Source organism: Sander vitreus, chromosome 5 (assembly GCF_031162955.1).
Source record: "Sander vitreus isolate 19-12246 chromosome 5, sanVit1, whole genome shotgun sequence".
NCBI classification, from domain to species: Eukaryota; Metazoa; Chordata; class Actinopteri; order Perciformes; family Percidae; genus Sander; species Sander vitreus.
In genome coordinates, this window is record NC_135859.1 from 29,262,577 (window position 1) to 29,280,690 (window position 18,114).

General features: G+C 38.2%; 1 protein-coding gene across 1 annotated transcript in view; it reads left to right on the forward strand.

The window, feature by feature from the left end:
• adamts3 (ADAM metallopeptidase with thrombospondin type 1 motif, 3) overlaps window positions 1-14,813 on the forward strand; it is a 158,665-nt gene extending 143,852 nt beyond the window's left edge. Inside the window, exons 20-22 of the mRNA XM_078251404.1 lie at window positions 6,119-6,326; window positions 10,333-10,450; window positions 11,450-14,813. Coding sequence (XP_078107530.1) covers window positions 6,119-6,326; window positions 10,333-10,450; window positions 11,450-11,934 — 811 coding nt within the window. The 3' untranslated portion in view covers window positions 11,935-14,813. The remainder of the gene's footprint in view (window positions 1-6,118; window positions 6,327-10,332; window positions 10,451-11,449) is intronic.
• The last annotated feature ends 3,301 nt before the right edge of the window (window positions 14,814-18,114 follow it).

Consider the following 18,114-nt stretch of genomic DNA (forward strand, 5'->3'; position numbering starts at 1 on the left):
ACAAACTGTTGTAATTCCTACACCGTTCACCTGATTTGGATGTAAATACCCTCAAATTAAAGCTGAAAGTCTGCAGTTAAAGCACATCTTGTTCGTTTCATTTCAACTCCATTGTGGTGGTGTATAGAGCCAAAAAGATTAGAATTGTGTCGATGTCCCAATATTTATGGACCTGACTGTATTTTACTGTAAGTAGACATATAGTTTCTTACTGTATTTTTCAAATTTACAGTAATATACAGGCTGCAGTGTAATTTCCACGTTTTTCCTTAGATGCATTGGTAGTAAACAGTAAATACCATTCGCAGATAGTGCTGTAATATTATTTTCTCCCAGAATGCATTGCCATTTACAGTATGATCCTGTATAACATTAAGACAGTATGATACTGTGAGATTTCAGCTGTAAATTTACATCAAAGGTTTACAGTGTTATGTTTTCTGGAAACATTAGGACGTTGCCAAGTAAAGTATAAAGTATAAAAGTCTGGGACTTGCCAATGCGCCCTATGCAGATCTAAACATTTCTATACATTTCCTATTATTTAAATAAAATGAAAGATGTAGAGGATTAGAGGCATATGCTGTCTGTGGAATTTCAATTCTACTTTTCAATTCTGATCAAAACACTTTATTTGCCCCTGGGGGTATTTTGCAATTTTCTTGGACTCTTTGCAATTTGGTGTCAGAGTGGTTCTTTGTGAGAAGATGGACCTTTGAAAATAAAGGCAAATTCCCTTGGTAGCTTGAAGGATTTTCTTTCTTCATTGCTGGCTCATTGCAGTGCTTGTGTTTCTTCCCGTTTAGCTCTCTGACACTGATATTTTCCTATAAATGTGCTGCAGTTTTGAGATTATCGCTGAACTATGTGCATCAACACAATACATCACATCATTTGTAGCGCTCAAATCATCCTAAAAAAAAATGTGGTTTATAACGCGTTATGCTCGGCCCTTAATCGCATCGCGATTAACGCGTTAATGCTGACAGCCCTAATAAAAACACATTCATTTCATAATTGAAGTTTTCTAACAATTCATAAATAAATTACATAAATTAATTACATAAATTACTGACAAGCTTTATAATTCTACATTACACCTTTTGACAGGCAAAATGCATCCAGCCTGTTCTTAAAGGAATTGATAGAAGGGGAACGCACAACTTTTTCTGGAAGGTCATTCCTTGATTTTACTGCACGTTGAAAAAGTTCTTTCTCTTTTCAGACAGGCATCTTCTAGGGTAAAGTTTTAAAGAATTCCCCCATGTCTCGTACCTATTGTTCCAAAACTGAAAGATAGGCTCAACTGTTACATCATATATTCCCTGTACAAGCTTATACACCTGAATCATATCTCCTCTGTATCTCCTAAATATGAGAGTCGGTAAACTTAATTTCCTCAATCTATCTTCATAAGACATGTTTTTCATTCCTGGAATTAATTTAGTAGCTGTTCTCTGGACCCTTTAAATTTTTTCTACATATTTTAATATATATGGACACCAGACGGAGCTTGCATATTCAAGATGAGATCTTACCAGGGATTTGTACAAAGGTAAAAATATATCCTTGCATACAATCGATAGCTTTTTTTAAAACTTTTTCAGAAATACTGTATGTGTGTGGAATTCAAATGAACCATCCACCACAACACCTACGTCCCTCTCCTCTTGTACTGGATTAACCACTATATCCCCAACTACATAATTGACACATACATTGACATACAGTGTCATTTTTTTTCCCAATATGTAAATGTTTTTTTTTTCTTTTCGGGATTCATCTTTAATAGCATAACACCATTTTCCCATGCTACATAGATCTTCTTGAAGATGGGCTCGTCTGTGTCACTTGTTGTTCTGAAAATTTTAGTATCATCCGCAAAAAGGTAAACATCAGACTGGCAGATCGCTTATATATATTACAAAGAAAACAGAGCCCAAGACTGATTCCTGTGGGACCCCAGATGTGACCGGCTTCCAGTATGAAGCGGCATCATTCACTACCACCTGTTTTCGTTTGTACAAAAAATCCTGTATCCAATAAATAACTCTGTCTAAACAATAGGATTTTAACTTTAAAAGCAGTCTTTTATGAGGAACAGTGTCAAAGGCTTTTTGAAAGTCCAGATATACACAGTCAACTGTCTGTCCTCTATCCAAAGCTTGTGACCATTTGTCAAGAACTGAGTAACTGAAGAGAAGTTGACCGCCCGGATATGAAGCCATATTGTTTACTATTAAATAATGTATTACTTTTCATATGGTTATATATGTCCATATAAGTTTTTCCATTGTCTTGCTAACAACTGACGTCAAACTAACTGGTCGATAATTTCCAGCTAGAGATTTATTTCCTTTTTAAAAAATTGCACTAATTTGAGCCTCTTTCCAGTCATTTGGTAAAACTGAATCCTATAATGATTTGTTAAATAGTACGGTTAGCGGTTCAGCAATCTCAATCGCCAGTTCCTTCAAAATCCTAGGATGTATCAAATCCGGTCCAGGGGATATATATATTAATTTTCTGTAAAAGCCGTTTTGTATCTTCTACTGTTATTTCAAGATTTTCAGTTTGCTGAACTTCCAACCTTGGTACGTTGGGTATCTGCCCGTCAGGTGCAAGTATTCTGACAATATAGCTGCCTTTTCTATATCTTTCTCCGTTTTTATAGAATTAGTATTATTCTGATTGCAATATAGATCACCCACTGCTGTTTTTATTTTTTGTCCTTTTATTTATGTAGTTCCATATAACTTTTGGTTTATATTTAGATTGCTTGGCTAATTCCTCTTCATATTTTCGCTTTAAATTTTGCAATCTCATTCTCACAATATTACGAACTTCCCGATAAGCCTGCTGTATATGTTTTTTTTACTTCGTAATGCTTTAAAGATTATTTGTCTCTTTGATTTTTGTTTTTGTAATGTTGTCTAATGGAAAAGAGTATTTTTTTATTATTATGGGACCTCATTTTAGCTCATTCTGCAATATGACGTACTCCACTTCGTCTTTTTTTAGACATTTAATGCAGAAATCCTTCTTGCAGCACTTACACATTAAGGTTTTTGCTTCCAAGCTTCCCGCAGGAGTATGGCATAAGTGACAAACAATTTCTTTGTCCGCTCGCGGCCTGCTGCCTTCCGCTTGCACTTTGCTGCCATCCGCCATGTTCTGTGAGAATTTGCTGCTTTTCCATATTTTTTAATCATTGTATACTGAATATATTTAGGCTTTGGATGGTTTGGACTTTTGATGATATCAACTTGGGCTTTTTAGAGACCAAACAATTAATCAATTTAGAGACCAAGCAGTTAATCAATATTGAATGGAAAGTCTGCAGATTAATCAATAGGCCTAATGAAAATAATTATTAGTTGCAGCCCTGCTGCTCAGCATAGTTTACAGTAATTAGGCCTCTAATGGCAAAACAAAGTGATATGTGTCAAACATCAGTTTGACCTGATCGTGGTCCTACATGAAAAGTCACAGGATCGCCGAAGTTCTCACAATTCAACCTGAGGGGGACATGAATGTCCCTGCCAAATTTCAAGGCAATCCATCAAATACTTGTTGAGATATTCTATGGTGGTGTTAGAGAAAAAGTCCATAGGATCCATTGACTGGGAACCATTTACGTCTGGACTGAAGTTGTGAGTGTGTGTGCTTCCAATTCTGTTCCAGACAGTGCTACAACTCGTCTCCTCCTGTCCTTGAGGTTTTTCTTTTATTGATATAATGGTACAGCAATTATTGTCACAGTAGTCTGTGAAGTTATCAGTCTGATGTCTATAAAGGAATAATTTTTATACAAATAGATATGATTTGTGACAGCTTCACACTGGTTTCAGTCGCTGCAGGCAGTTGTACCAGACAATGGCTGAATAACAATAATTATGAAACTGACTAGCCGTATCAGAAGTTATTTGATGTGAGGTAAAGAACTGCAGGCTGGTGGATGATTTCAAGTATATTTATTTATGACATTTAGATGCTTTCATGCAGCAATGAATGGAAATATCTTCCGTGCGTTGGGGACTTTGAAAAGGACAAAAATATCAGTTGATAGAGCATTTAACAGATTGTTTCATGAAATTATTATTGGCAGCGATGCATTGATAGTTTTTGCTGCAATTGCATTTGTTTGTTTATTGAATTATGGATTTGAGGACGCAAGAGACCAAAATTGAGGCTGTATTTATCCTTTTGAAATAAGGATGTTTTTCACTCAAATTGATTAACTGAGCTCTTGTCGCCACTGCTGATTGAAAATATATGTTCACGGCTCAGCACTCTGATTGAAACGTTTAGAGTGTTTGTTCTATTATTCATTCCTGCCGTTTAGAACAAATGCATTTAACAAATAAGCACGACATGCTTGTAAATGTATCTTATCTTTTAATTCCTTTTATTATGTACAATGCTGAAATGTAAATTTAGTATGTAAAAGTCGCAGAGCCCCCAAAAAGAGCCCCTCATAAAGAGAGTCAGTCCACCACTTTGGTCAAGACCACTTTTCCTCTATACTAGACAATTTGGCACACACATTTGTGTCCCCATCAGAATTAACTTTGATGATCCCCTGACTTCTCACGACCATTAAGTAAAAAACTGCACATATACTGTAAGACGTGATTGGCATACTTTGCTCCCAGATAGATTTTAAATGTTTGTGAAAGTTGCATTGCTGAGTGCATTAATGCCTGTTTCTGGCAGTAGTTGCATATGATGAACCCAAACCCAAATTTGTGAGCAATGGGGATCCAGTCTGTCACAGTAATTTTTTTCCAATGAGTTCTCCAATTACTAGCACTATACAGCCATGTATCCTCTCACTGCCAGTTGATAGCTACATGCTTAATATTCATATCAGGGTAAACAATCCTTTCAAGAAGCCACTTGATGTTAGCTGTGATATCCATCAAATGATTCAAAAGTTCTTAAATCTCTAACTCTAGCCAAATAACAAATAGAGTGAAACAACCTCATATCATCAGTCCATTCATTCACTAAAGATTCTTCTTCAGTGGTGGAATGTCACCAAGGACATTTTCTCAAGTTCTGCACTTAGGTACAGTTTTGAGGAACTCCATTTTGTGATACTTTATACTTCTTTATACTATACTTCACTACAGTTCGTAGGGAAATATTGTACTTTTTACTCCACTACATTTATATGACAGCTACAAGTACTAGTTACTTTACAGATTGAGAGTTTACGTAAAACATACATGCACTACAATTTGTTGTTATAGATTAAGCAAGTGGTTCCCGACCTTTTTGGCTTGAGACCACTTACAAAAGAGCATTGGTCTCCTTGTCACATTTCAGATGTCTATGAGTTGTTAGCAGTTCCAAAAAAAGATAAATTTCACATCTAAACAGCTCAGATGGTTTCATTTAAATAACTGTTTAGGTAAAATAATTCAATAATTCACAGAAAAGCAACGATTGGAGAGAAGTCCAAAAGAATAATACAGAATTTAGTTTTTTTCTGCTTTTCTCTCCCATTAATCATCTCACAACCCTTCAGATTTATCTGGTAAACCTTTTGAGGGGCCGACCCCAAGGTTGGGAACCACTCGACTGAACTACCTAACTGTATGCAAAGTAGTTAAAACTGGCTCCACCTCGAGCAGCTACAGTTGTAAGATGCTTCTTACATATCAATGCATCTGTATCAATAATCTAATATTCTCATATAAAATAATATATCGGTCACAGGGGACATTTTACTGATGAATGACAGCTTCTACTTTTGACCCTTTTTCACGTTTTTTCTCCCAACCCGGAATGCTGTGTGGAGTAGTCATACCCTCCTCCGTGGCGCTGTGGAGGACTGTCTGGCAATGCGAGACTACATTTTACGGAACACTTCAATTATTATTGTAGGGCTTTTACTTTTAATGCACTTTTACATACGGTATTGCGTTATTTACTTAAGTAAATGAGTACTTCTTCCTCCTCTGACAAAAAACCCCCAAAAAGACGTATACACATCTGTCCACATTTTGGTCCGGATCTGTGGTTTGGACTTCTCCCAACACTGTTCTTCTTAAATTTATTCCTTTTTGTTATGACATAATTCCCAGTAATCTCCTCACTTTGCTTCATCCAGGTGGATCTCAGAGGAATGGGAGCATTGTACCAAAACCTGCGGCAGCCTGGGCTTTCAGATCCGAACCGTTCGCTGCGTGCAGTTGCTCCATGAGGGCACAAACCGCTCCGTTCACAGCAAGTACTGCAGCGGGGAGAAGCCAGAAAGCAGGAGGCCCTGTAACAGAGTCCCATGTCCTGCCCAGTGGAGGACCGGAGCGTGGTCAGAGGTTCAGTATGATTTATTTAAAGAGAAGTTTTTCTTTGACTGTAATATCAAAAGGCTCCAGTGTGTGCAGCTGATCTTATTTCTAGAGGTTAAAGTATGTTCTTCTGTAGTCTGGGTGTGGATCATTTAGCCACCAATCCATCTGATTGATTTTATTTTTAATGTGATCTTGGTTCCAATTAACTAATGTCAGTTTAATTGCTACCAGCTCGCCCTTTTCCTGTAGATTTGTGTTGATGCAGCAGCAGCTTTAATGTGTATGATATAATTGGGATTTCTTAACTTTACAAGATTATGTATAAAAATAAAACATGAGGCATCTATTAAATTTAGAGCAGTGTCACATCTCAGCTGAAAACACGCCAGTTTTAGTTCACCAAATGAGACCTTTGAAAACCTCAAAAGATTTAATAAATCAGACGTCCTGCTGAGTGGTGGAGAGCAGGAAGGTACTAATAAGATGCAATTCTTCATGCCAGCAGCTGATTTGTGAGCTGGGTTCAGAATTGTGATTGCACGGTCCATCTCCGTGTTGGAATATAGCGCTTTATATGAATGTGTGTGTATATATATATATATATATATATATATTATATATATATATATATATATATATATAATGTGTATATATATATATATATATATATATATAATGTGTATATATAATGTGTATATATATATATATATATATATATATATATATATATATATATATATATATATATATACATACATGCAGTCAGGTCCATAAATATTGGGACATCGACACAATTCTAATCTTTTTGGCTCTATACACCACCACAATGGAGTTGAAATGAAACGAACAAGATGTGCTTTAACTGCAGACTTTCAGCTTTAATTTGAGGGTATTTACATCCAAATCAGGTGAACGGTGTAGGAATTACAACAGTTTGTATATGTGCCTCCCACTTTTTAAAGGGACCAAAAGTAATGGGACAATTGGCTGCTCAGCTGTTCCATGACCAGGTGTGTGTTATTCCCTCATTATTCCATTTACAAGGAGCAGATAAAAGGTCCAGAGTTCATTTCAAGTGTGCTATTTGCATTTGGAATCTGTTGCTGTCAACTCTCAATATGAGATCCAAAGAGCTGTCACTATCAGTGAAGCAAGCCATCATTAGGCTGAAAAATCTAAATAAACCCATCAGAGAGATAGCAAACATTAGGTGTGGCCAAATCAACTGTTTGGAACATTCTTAAAAAGAAAGAACGCACCGGTGAGCTCAGCAACACTAAAAGACCCGAAGACCACGGAAAACAACTGTGGTGGATGACCGAAGAATACTTTCCTGGTGAAGAAAACACCCTTCACAACAGTTGGCCAGATCAAGAACACTCTCCAGGAGGTAGGTGTATGTGTGTCAAAGTCAACAATCAAGAGAAGACTTCACCAGAGTGAATACAGAGGGTTCACTACAAGATGTAAACCATTGGTGAGCCTCAAAAACAGGAAGGCCAGATTAGAGTTTGCCAAACAACATCTAAAAAGCCTTCACATTTCTGGAACAACATCCTATGGACAGATGAGACAAAGATCAACTTGTACTAGAGTGATGGGAAGAGAAGAGTATGGAGAAGGAAAGGAACTGCTCATGATCCAAAGCATACCACCCTCATCAGTGAAGTATGGTGGTGGTAGTGTCATGGCGTGGGCATGTATGGCTGCCAATGGAACTGATTCTCTTGTATTTATTGATGATGTGACTGCTGACAAAAGCAGCAGGATGAATTCTGAAGTGTTTCGGGCAATATTATCTGCTCATATTCAGCCAAATGCTTCAGAACTCATTGGACGGCGCTTCACAGTGCAGATGGACAATGACCCGAGCATACTGCGAAAGCAACCAAAGAGTTTTTTTAAGGGAAAGAAGTGGAATGTTATGCAATGGCCAAGTCAATCACCTGACCTGAATCCAATTGAGCATGCATTTCACTTGCTGAAGACAAAACTGAAGGGAAAATGCCCCAAGAACAAGCAGGAACTGAAGACAGTTGCAGTTGAGGCCTGGCAGAGCATCACCAGGGATGAAACCCAGCGTCTGGTGATGTCTATGCTCCCAGACTTCAGGCTGTAATTGATTGCAAAGGATTTGCAACCAAGTATTAAAAAGTGAAAGTTTGATTTATGATTGTTAATCTGTCCCATTACTTTTGGTCCCTTTAAAAAGTGGGAGGCACATATACAAACTGTTGTAATTCCTACACCGCTCACCTGATTTGGATGTAAATACCCTCAAATTAAAGCTGAAAGTCTGCAGTTAAAGCACATCTTGTTCGTTTCATTTCAACTCCATTGTGGTGGTGTATAGAGCCAAAAAGATTAGAATTGTGTCGATGTCCCAATATTTATGGACCTGACTGTGTGTGTGTGTGTATGTGTGTGTGTGTGATATATATGTACATATATATATATATATATATATATATATATATATATATATATATCTCTCTCTCTCATCTACTATATATAATATATATATATATATATATATATATACCTATATTTTATATTCTGATTTCCAGCTATTATCCCATTATGTGTTAATGACAATAATCAAAACAGATCTGAAACTGAAAAAAAAAGAGATTTGAAGCCGTAAAAAAAAATAAGTCTTGAATCTGAAAACATGAAATGTGGAACTGAAAACAAATATAAAAGTGAAAAATGAAAATTAACAATTTATTCAAAATAATTCCAGAATTTAATCAAAATTTTAGAAAAATTAGCTAAAATCAATGTCTTCATTCATAAATATGTCCTCATTGGTGTAAAATGACCTCTGCCAATGATCTGACTTATCTTCGTAAGCGAAGAATTTCTTATCTGTATTTACATTGGACGGGCAAGTCCAAGGAGGCTTCCATGTCATTCGCCATTTTGAAAAACCATAATCGCGGAGAGGGACAAAGCACTAGCCTACCTGTCTAGCTAATCCACAACGCGTTTTCGTTCCAAGCCAGCGTCACGTGACTGAAACCAGCTGAAACGGAGAAGGAGATCAGTGAGAGCCGCTTGTCACTGCCCCAAGCAAATTTGAAAGCCTGCACTGCACTTTAGTTCATAATGGAGGATCATACTTATGCCGAGCTACAGGAGAAGGAATCCTCGTCGCCAAAAGAGCGAGAATTGGAAGACATGTTGTCATAGCTTCTTGGTACATAATACAATTTCACCGCTAGATGGGAAAAATTCCTACGCAGTGTACTTTTAATAATACATGAATCATGACTTTTTTTTTTTACTTCTTCTAGGTTTTAACATTATTAATGTAGCTTGAATCAGTCACAATAACTCATTTGGGCTACAGCTGCTCTCAAAGTTGTCTCATTCAGGAGTATACAGACTAATTGCCTCCCTGACATTTTCATTTCATCAGTTGGTGACGTCAGCAGGAGATTTATAGCAAGTCTAGTTTTCTTTTTTTTATTATTTTTTGGGGCATTTTAGGCCTTTATTTCCAACAGGACAGCTTAGACTTGAAATGGGAGAGAGAGCGGTATGACATGAAGCAAAGGGCTGCAGGTCAGAGTTGAATCCGCAGCCGCTGCGTCAAAGACTAAGCCTCTTTATATTGGCGCGCACTCTACCAGGTGAGCTACCCAGGCACCCAGTGGTTTGTTTTCTGCTTTGGTTTTATCCATCCACAGATCTGTGTTTATGGTTAAAACGGTACAAAATACCAACTTGATTTAAGGATTTTTGTAATATTTACGTATCTAATTAATTAAATATATTATTATTATGATTGCACTGACATGAACGTCATTTTATTGATTGTATTGATTGATGCCATAGGATTTGGGTATAAAGATCATGGCTATCAAATGTTGAAGATAGAACTTTGAGTTGGCTTGTGATCCCACCCAGTTATCCTGACATCTACTGCTGCTTGTCTGATCTGCCTCCATTCATTTTAACTCTGCTCTCCAAAACTGTGTTCTTTTGCTGTGTGTGTGAGTGAGTCTCTGTTTGCACTCTTCCACAGTGCTCTGTGACCTGTGCAGAGGGGATGGAAAGGCGTCTGGTCACTTGCCGAATTGGAGATCAGTGTAACGGAGAAAAACCTGAGACCGTGAGACCGTGCAGACCAGGACCCTGCCACGGTAAGCATGTCATTTATATAGGCAGATTCTCTGAAATCAGGTTCCTCTGCCTCCTCCTAGGCCTCATAATGGCATTGGCAAGCACTGGGCCCGAACCAATCAGAGCAGAGGAGCCTTTCTTATGCAGCTACAGGTATGTCCGCATTACCTGGCGCATTACCTCAGCAGAGCGAAGAGCTGCTTCACACATGCATGACCGCGATTGCATGCGGGGGCCACGGCGCCTCCAGAACACAGCGCAGACACGTCCGGTGGAAAAAAGGGGTTAGACACCTAAAAAAGAGTTTAAGTGTACGCTATATTTTATTTATATTATATTTTTTATTTTTTTATTTCACCGCTGTGAAATATATATATATGTATAAATATACTCTATTCAAAGCTGCCAGGCTCTTTATACCTTGCAGAGTAGCTGGTCTACTGCTGCCTTGATCGGTTAGTTAGTTTGTATTATTGTGTGACTTTGGTGAATCCGAACTAACCCTTCAAAATACAAAAGTCACACAACAACACAAACTGAAGCTAACTCAAAACCTGCTTAGAATGAGTATGTACAGTAATATGAAACTGGGGCGCAGCTCTTGTCTAAGCAGACTTCAGCATAATGAGCATCATGCTGAATGTGGCTTAAATGTACTACAGTTTTTTTGTGGCATAAACAGTTAGCTGTCTGTGTGGCGCAGGTGCACATATACTTAGAGGTTTATGCCTCGATGCAGAGGTTGAGGGATCGAATCCCACCTGTGACAATGTTCTGCATGTCTTCCCCCTTTCTCACCTACCTGTCCTGTCAATTAAAGGTGGAAAATCCCAAAATATAATCTTAAAGAAACTTAGCTGTCACTCTCTGATTAAAAAGCAATTTTGTGTGTGTCAGTGTTCTGGAATGCACCCACTTCAGCTCAGCCTTTTTTATCTTTTTCCATGGCCAACTTTCACAGCCTTTCAGCGCTGTGTGGCATGCACTGAACTCACACTGTATGCCTTTTTGCCTTTTAGATGAGCCATGTAATGGAGACAAATCCATCTTCTGCCAAATGGAGGTCCTAGCGCGATACTGCTCTATTCCAGGCTACAACAAACTGTGCTGCGACTCCTGCAGCAAGCGCAGTGGAGCTTCATCTCTGTTCTCGGAGGCGACTGAGACGGAGGAGCATGTCCGCTTCGGATCCGCCTCCCAGCTGTTAGAGACATTAACAGCCTCAGCAGTGGCCAACGGCACTCGCAGTGGTAAACACGGCTCAGGCAAAGGATCCGCCATATTAGGCAACGCTGCAAAATATGTCACCACCCCTCCCCCGCTTAAGAAAACCGTGTCGAAGATTACCACTGCACCACGGCGGGTCCGACGACACATGGGGCTCACTGACAGGAAGCTGCCCGCTATCGGCACATCTCCTCCAGGAAGTCCCACAGATGGTCAAAGGTTGAGCAGCTTGAAAGATAGTCGGTGGCCTACTGAGTATTCTAAAGTGGAGAGATGAAAGTGATGCCCTTCCCCTTCAGGACTCTTAATGTACAGCAGATAATCCAGCTTCATCCTGAGTCTTCTCACGCCATAAAACACCACCGAGAGACAAACAGGGAGAGAAAGAGAGAAAAGTGCTGGTTCACTTTTTTGTTAAGAATTTCCCATCCCTTACAGGGAGCTCCCAGGGTATATTATTACTTAAACAGCCATGTTGCTTTGCTTTCATACATTTCTTTGAGAGGAGAAAACAATACAATAATTTTAATGTAAAGGGGGCCCATGGTCCGAAGGGAATTTTCATCCGTGTCAAATGAAAAGCTTAAAGAAACACAGCGCTGGTAGTTCATTGTGAATCATTTTACAAAATAGCCAAAGGACAGATCAATATTCAAAAGAAGTATTTAAAATACGACACTGGCTCCTAACTCTTAACAGTAGATATACTATATTACAAAGAAATGGTTACTTAAATCCAACCCAACCTTTTAACCCAATGACTCTTGAAGCTAAGCTTCCTTTTGAGGTCAGCTACCGTGACAGGTTCAGGAAAGTGTCTGTATTTCCCCTCTGATTGGTCTTTTCTCTGGTCTTGTCATTTAATGAATCGGGCCCCTTGTGTCTGCAGAGTGTTGCAACGGGTCCTCTGGCAAATCCTCAGCAGCGACAAGGGAGAAAATGTTAACAGGTGTGGTCATAACGCTGATTCAATTTGTGAAAATGTATGCAGACTGCACAAGTAGAACTCAGAACATATACTTTTGGCCGTGTAAAAAAAACAAAAAAAAAACACAGCTTCATTAACATTGCATAACAGCATGATGCAACTAATGAAACACTTCCATGTCAAATCTGTAGACTGGATGGGAAATTTAATGTTTCTATAAATTTGAGGTGGAAGATGATGAAGGAAAAGTTGGGACAATTTAAAACGGATCATCTGATACAGCTGAAAATTCCCTTTTTACTTGAATGTTACAAACTGCCATTTTCTTGCCAAAAATGTAAGTGTGAAGCTTGACTAGTAGAGAATTCAATTGTCCCAGTACTTGAGGAGTCACTTCATGTACTAAATCAATCACCGGACTTCATTTGACCACATATGGAAAGTGGCCAAACCAGTAAAAACCATTAAAATAATGGTTTTAGTTGTATAGATTTTTTTCTTTTTTTTTTTAAATATCCAGTAATGTCTGTTAAATGGCCCTCTAGAGTTTCTATGGAAATGGGTATTTATAAAGGTTCCTGTAAATACTGTACATGGAAATATCAGTATTATTTTAAGAAGCTGAGGATGCCATTTTAATCAACTATAATAACATATATCATTTCTAATGTTTACAGTTTCAGCACGATGTGTTACATGGACATAAACAACTTTCTGACTCTTAATACTGTTGCAAAGTTCTCTGGGGAATGTTTTAAAAGAATAGTTCAACATTTTCAGGAAGATCCTTGTTTGCTTGCTTGCTGATAGTAAAATATGAAGATTGATAGCACTTTCATATCTCTGCTGTTCATATAAAGCATTCAGCCAGTAGACGTTAGCTTAGCATAAATACTGGAAGCAGGGGAAACAGCTAGTCTGGCTTTGTCCAAAGTTTTAAAAAATCACCTACCTACACCTCTGAAGCTCACTCATTATGTAATCTTGTTCGTTTAATCTGTATAAACCCGACATGTAAAAAACAACACTAAAAGGTTTTGTTACCTTTTGACAGAGCCAGGCTAACTGTCCTTCTATTTCTAGTTATTGTGCTAAGCTAACCGTCTCATGGCTGTCAGTTTATGTTTACTATGCAGACATAAGAATGGTGTTAATGTCCTCTGCTAACTTTTGGCAAGAAAGCAAATAAGCACATTTGCCCAAATGTCAAACTATTCCTTTAAGAAGTAGGTTATACACAATACTTTATCCCAGCCTTCTAAATCAGAAGTTTGAACAGTGCTAGCCCTCGACCTTTCCAACTCATTGTATTGCCCTCCTTGTGGAGGTTTTTGCCCAGAAAGGTTGAAGCTGTTAGGTCAAAGAAGGGAACTAAATAAGGAATGTATTTAACAAGTGTTCTTAATACTGTATGTTATATACAGCAGGTGCTAGTTCAGCTTGAACAGACTAAAAAAAGGAAGTGAAAATTCCACCATGCAACTAAAATGAAACTTCTACTTTGATGTGACCATGAAAAACGCAAACACTCATCTTGAAAATGATTTTTAGTGTTGGATTTGCAGGTTATTTTCTATAGCGACATAAACTGTCGAATTTGAATTCACTTAAAGCTGCATTAAGCATTTTTTTTTACCACTAGGGGGCAGAAAGACTCCCAAACAAACTCACATAGTTGCACATTTTACACATCGAGAAGAAAGAGAGCAACAGGAATCACAGTTCTGTCCACCCGATGAATTTAAATCCAGCATTCACACTCCTTTTAGCTCTGTTTTGGTCTCTACCAACTTCTGAGGGAAGTAGCTGTCTCTTTAGTTTTTAGATGTTCCGCTTTCTTCACCAGCTACTCGTGTATTGCCGCTGTCTGCTGTTTGGTGCTAACATCTTTTTGATTTGATCTGTGGGAGTTGAGGAGAGCCAAACCAATGTGCTAAAAGTTGTGTAATGATGCAGGTGTGCAGGTGGTTCAGCGCTGTTACATTACATAGAGTCATTTGATTCAATTTTAATAAACAAATCTCGCTTAATGGAGCTTTAAGGTCATCACGCCCATACATATTCAGTTTGAACAAGGTTTTATTGTACATTTTGTGTTTGCAGGAACAAAGCCTCATTTTAAGCACGCTAAAATGTACTGTATGTGGAACATTTTTTTTCCAAAGTATTTTCTAAATGGCTTTTTTATGGTGTAAGAAGGTTCAGGAGAGAGAAAGCTATTTATTTAAGGATTTCCTCACAACCACCATGCATCTGACTGCAATAGCAAAGACACAGTTTTGTGTTTTCAGCAAAGAAATAACTATTCACACTCACTTCTGTGTGCCAATGTATAGTACATGTATATAGCATTGAGTACATGAATATTTATTGAAAGTTAAAGCTTGGTTTTTACAGTATTTGCAGTGCCAGCTGGTCAATAAGCTGTCGCACATAAACCATTGAGTCACATTAATCATCATTTTTCTTCCACATTTTCAAATTTTAAATAGATTTCTACTTCTATTTTAAAACACATGATAGAGTAGGGGTTACATTGTTTTTTGCAAACAATTAAATGTAAATATACATGCTCAATTTTGAGATGTTTTACTCGTCAGAAAGCTGTCTTTTCACAGCTGTTTCGTAGAAGTTAACACAGCTGTTACATCACAGCAAAGTGTACTGACCAGACAAATGCTTTATTTTAACCAATAAAACATTAATAGTGTAGTACCAGAAAACCAGTAATGTTGTTTTTTATGCTGTTTGTAGATGTCAGTATTTTCTAACCATTTTACAAAGTTTCTTACCTTGTTCTTTTCACGCCCTTTACTTGCTGCCTATACAACATTGCTGCTAATGTTATACAGAGCTTGTAATGATAAAATAGGGTAGTTGTAGATGTTACATTGACAATCCCTGAGCCTCAGACAGATATTACTGCATAGGATTCTCCATGTACTGTATCAATACCCCTGTGCTATCCGTGCATTGAAGTATTACGATTGTCATGACTGTCAGTCACTCTCTGCTCTACTCGCTTTTCTATGTATTTGTGTAGATTGAAGTGTACACTACTGATGCTGTTTGTTGTAATGGGGAGCACATAGCAATAAAAGATATGAATAACTACTTTGATGTCTTGCCTAATTTCTGCATTTGTGAGGTTCAGTATTGCAGCATTGAAGTGAAAAATCTGGTCAGTGACAACCATGTATAATAAGTCAAGTTAAAGGCACAATAAGTAGGATTTTTCTAAAAAAGAAAAACAATGAACAGTGTATACAAAAGTAATCCCTCCCAATCATCACTTATGACTCACTGGAAGTTTGTGGCGGTGTCTCTGCAGAGACCCTGCCCTCTGCCTGTATCTTCTTATTTGCTGTGTTCAGGATGTTTCTGAGCGTCAACCTCTATGATAACATAGCAACCAGTTGCCAGATCGTAAGCACGCATCCAAGAGGAAGCTATGAAAATGGCAGACACAGCGCTGAAAAAACATGAATATAGCAAGACGAAAAAAAGACAAAGCTTGTTCCAAAACGAGAGTGAATTTGGTGTTGGCTTTCACCAGCTGGCGAGCACTGTTACCTTCGTTGAGCCGTAGATGGAGGGGCCAACTTTGAGTTTTGTGTTTACAAACTGCAACCACAAATCCTACTGATTCTGCCTTTCGTTTGAGTTTTTGTGCATTTTTGGTTTGTGTACGGATTACACAAAAAAGACAAAACATCTTAATAAGTGAGCTTTAGGGTTGTCGGTAAGTGGATTTATGAACTTTAGAGAGAGCCAGGTTATTTAGTTTCTCCAATTTCTGTCATTTTAGTTAGTTCTCTTATCATGCTGATGTTTGTTCAGGTGTTCATTTTTCCAATGAGTTTGGTTTTATTAGTTATTCAATGCTATAAAAACAGGGTGAAACATTATGCTTGAAAGCTGTGATTGTCTCGTGATTGGTCGGGCAGGTGTATGGGCAGGACTTTGATACAGTGGCTCCCCGATCAATACTGCACAGACTCTGGCTCCAAAATTACAATATGGCGGTGCCTGGGAAGAGGAGACGCGCCGTCCATCTTTATATACAGTCTATGGTTCAAACCCATAATAAAGGGAACACAAAAGTTCTAAAAAGAACAAATGTCCAAGGCAGTCTTCTGGCAAAAAGTTAAAAACCCTTTATTTAGGTGGCTATTTCATGATGAACTTACTAGTTAGAATAGAGCTGAGTAACAACCCACACTTAGCAGATACAATCAGCCTTCTTCAAGGTGTGACATCAGGGTCTGAAATGCTAAAGATGTTGGTAACTTACATGCTCAAGCAGAGGGAAGGTGTACTCTATTATACAAGATCTAATGTAATAATTTAAAGTGCTCAAATTATGCTCATTTTCAGGTTCATAATTGTATTTAGAGGTTATATCAGAATAGGTTTAAATGGTTTAATTTTCAAAAAACACCATGTTTTTGTCGTACTGCACATTGCTGCAGCTCCTCTTTTCACCCTGTGTGTTGAGCTCTCCGTATTAGCTACCGAGTGAGGCATCGCACTTCTGTTCCATCTTTGTTGGGAGTCGCACATGTGCAATACAAGCCAATCAGAAGCAGAGTTGGAGGGCGTGCCACGTTAGCAGCTAGGCGAGCATTATAACGTGTGTTACAAAGTGATGCAGTGAAGTAAAGGCTGGACTACAATAGAGCTGTTTGGAGCAGTTTGTGAACAGTGTTTTCTGTTGGAGATGGGAAGTCCCTTTGGGGTGGACTTGGGGCTTTTTCACTTTGTAAACCTATAACATGCACAAAAAGATATATAACACAATAAATGAAAGGGAAAAAGCCAAAAAGCATAATGTGAGCACTTTGAAGGATAAAGCAATGGCATTATTCTGTATTTGTTGTATGTTGTTGTTGCTGTATGTCTCTTAAAATGTTATGGCTTCCTTACTATCTCTGTGATACTTGGACCTAAACCCATCCATTCACTAAAAATGTAAATGTTTCAAAATGGCTGGGAACTGTTGTTTTTAGAGAATGAGTCAAAAATAACTACAGCGTTCACTTCAAGGTAATGAAGTAACATGTTGCCAGTGCAGTGTGACTCATCAAGTCAAACCAATTTCTTTAATTAGCACATGGCTAGGTGGTGGAATTAACCTCAGTGCAGTTGGAATGGCTGAGACAGTACACCACATACAACATCAGTGCAAACATTAACGACATAAGTGCAAAGAAAAAAAAAACATACAGTACACTATTCCACATACAATTACAGGCCGACTTTTGTGTGTTTAACAACTGCACATCTTTGGGGAAGAAGCTCTGGTGAAGGCGTTCTGTCCTGCCTCCTAATGTACACCTGTACCTTCTGCCAGAGGGGAGACTCTGTAAAAGATGGTGAGCTGGGTAGAGAGGGTCATCCATGATCTTGACTGCTCGTGAGATGGTCAAAGATCATAGGCTGCACACTTTGCAGCCTATGATCTTTGATGCTCTGGTGATAAGTCTGTCCATTTTATTTGTTGTGTTCATAGACTGTAAAAATAATGGA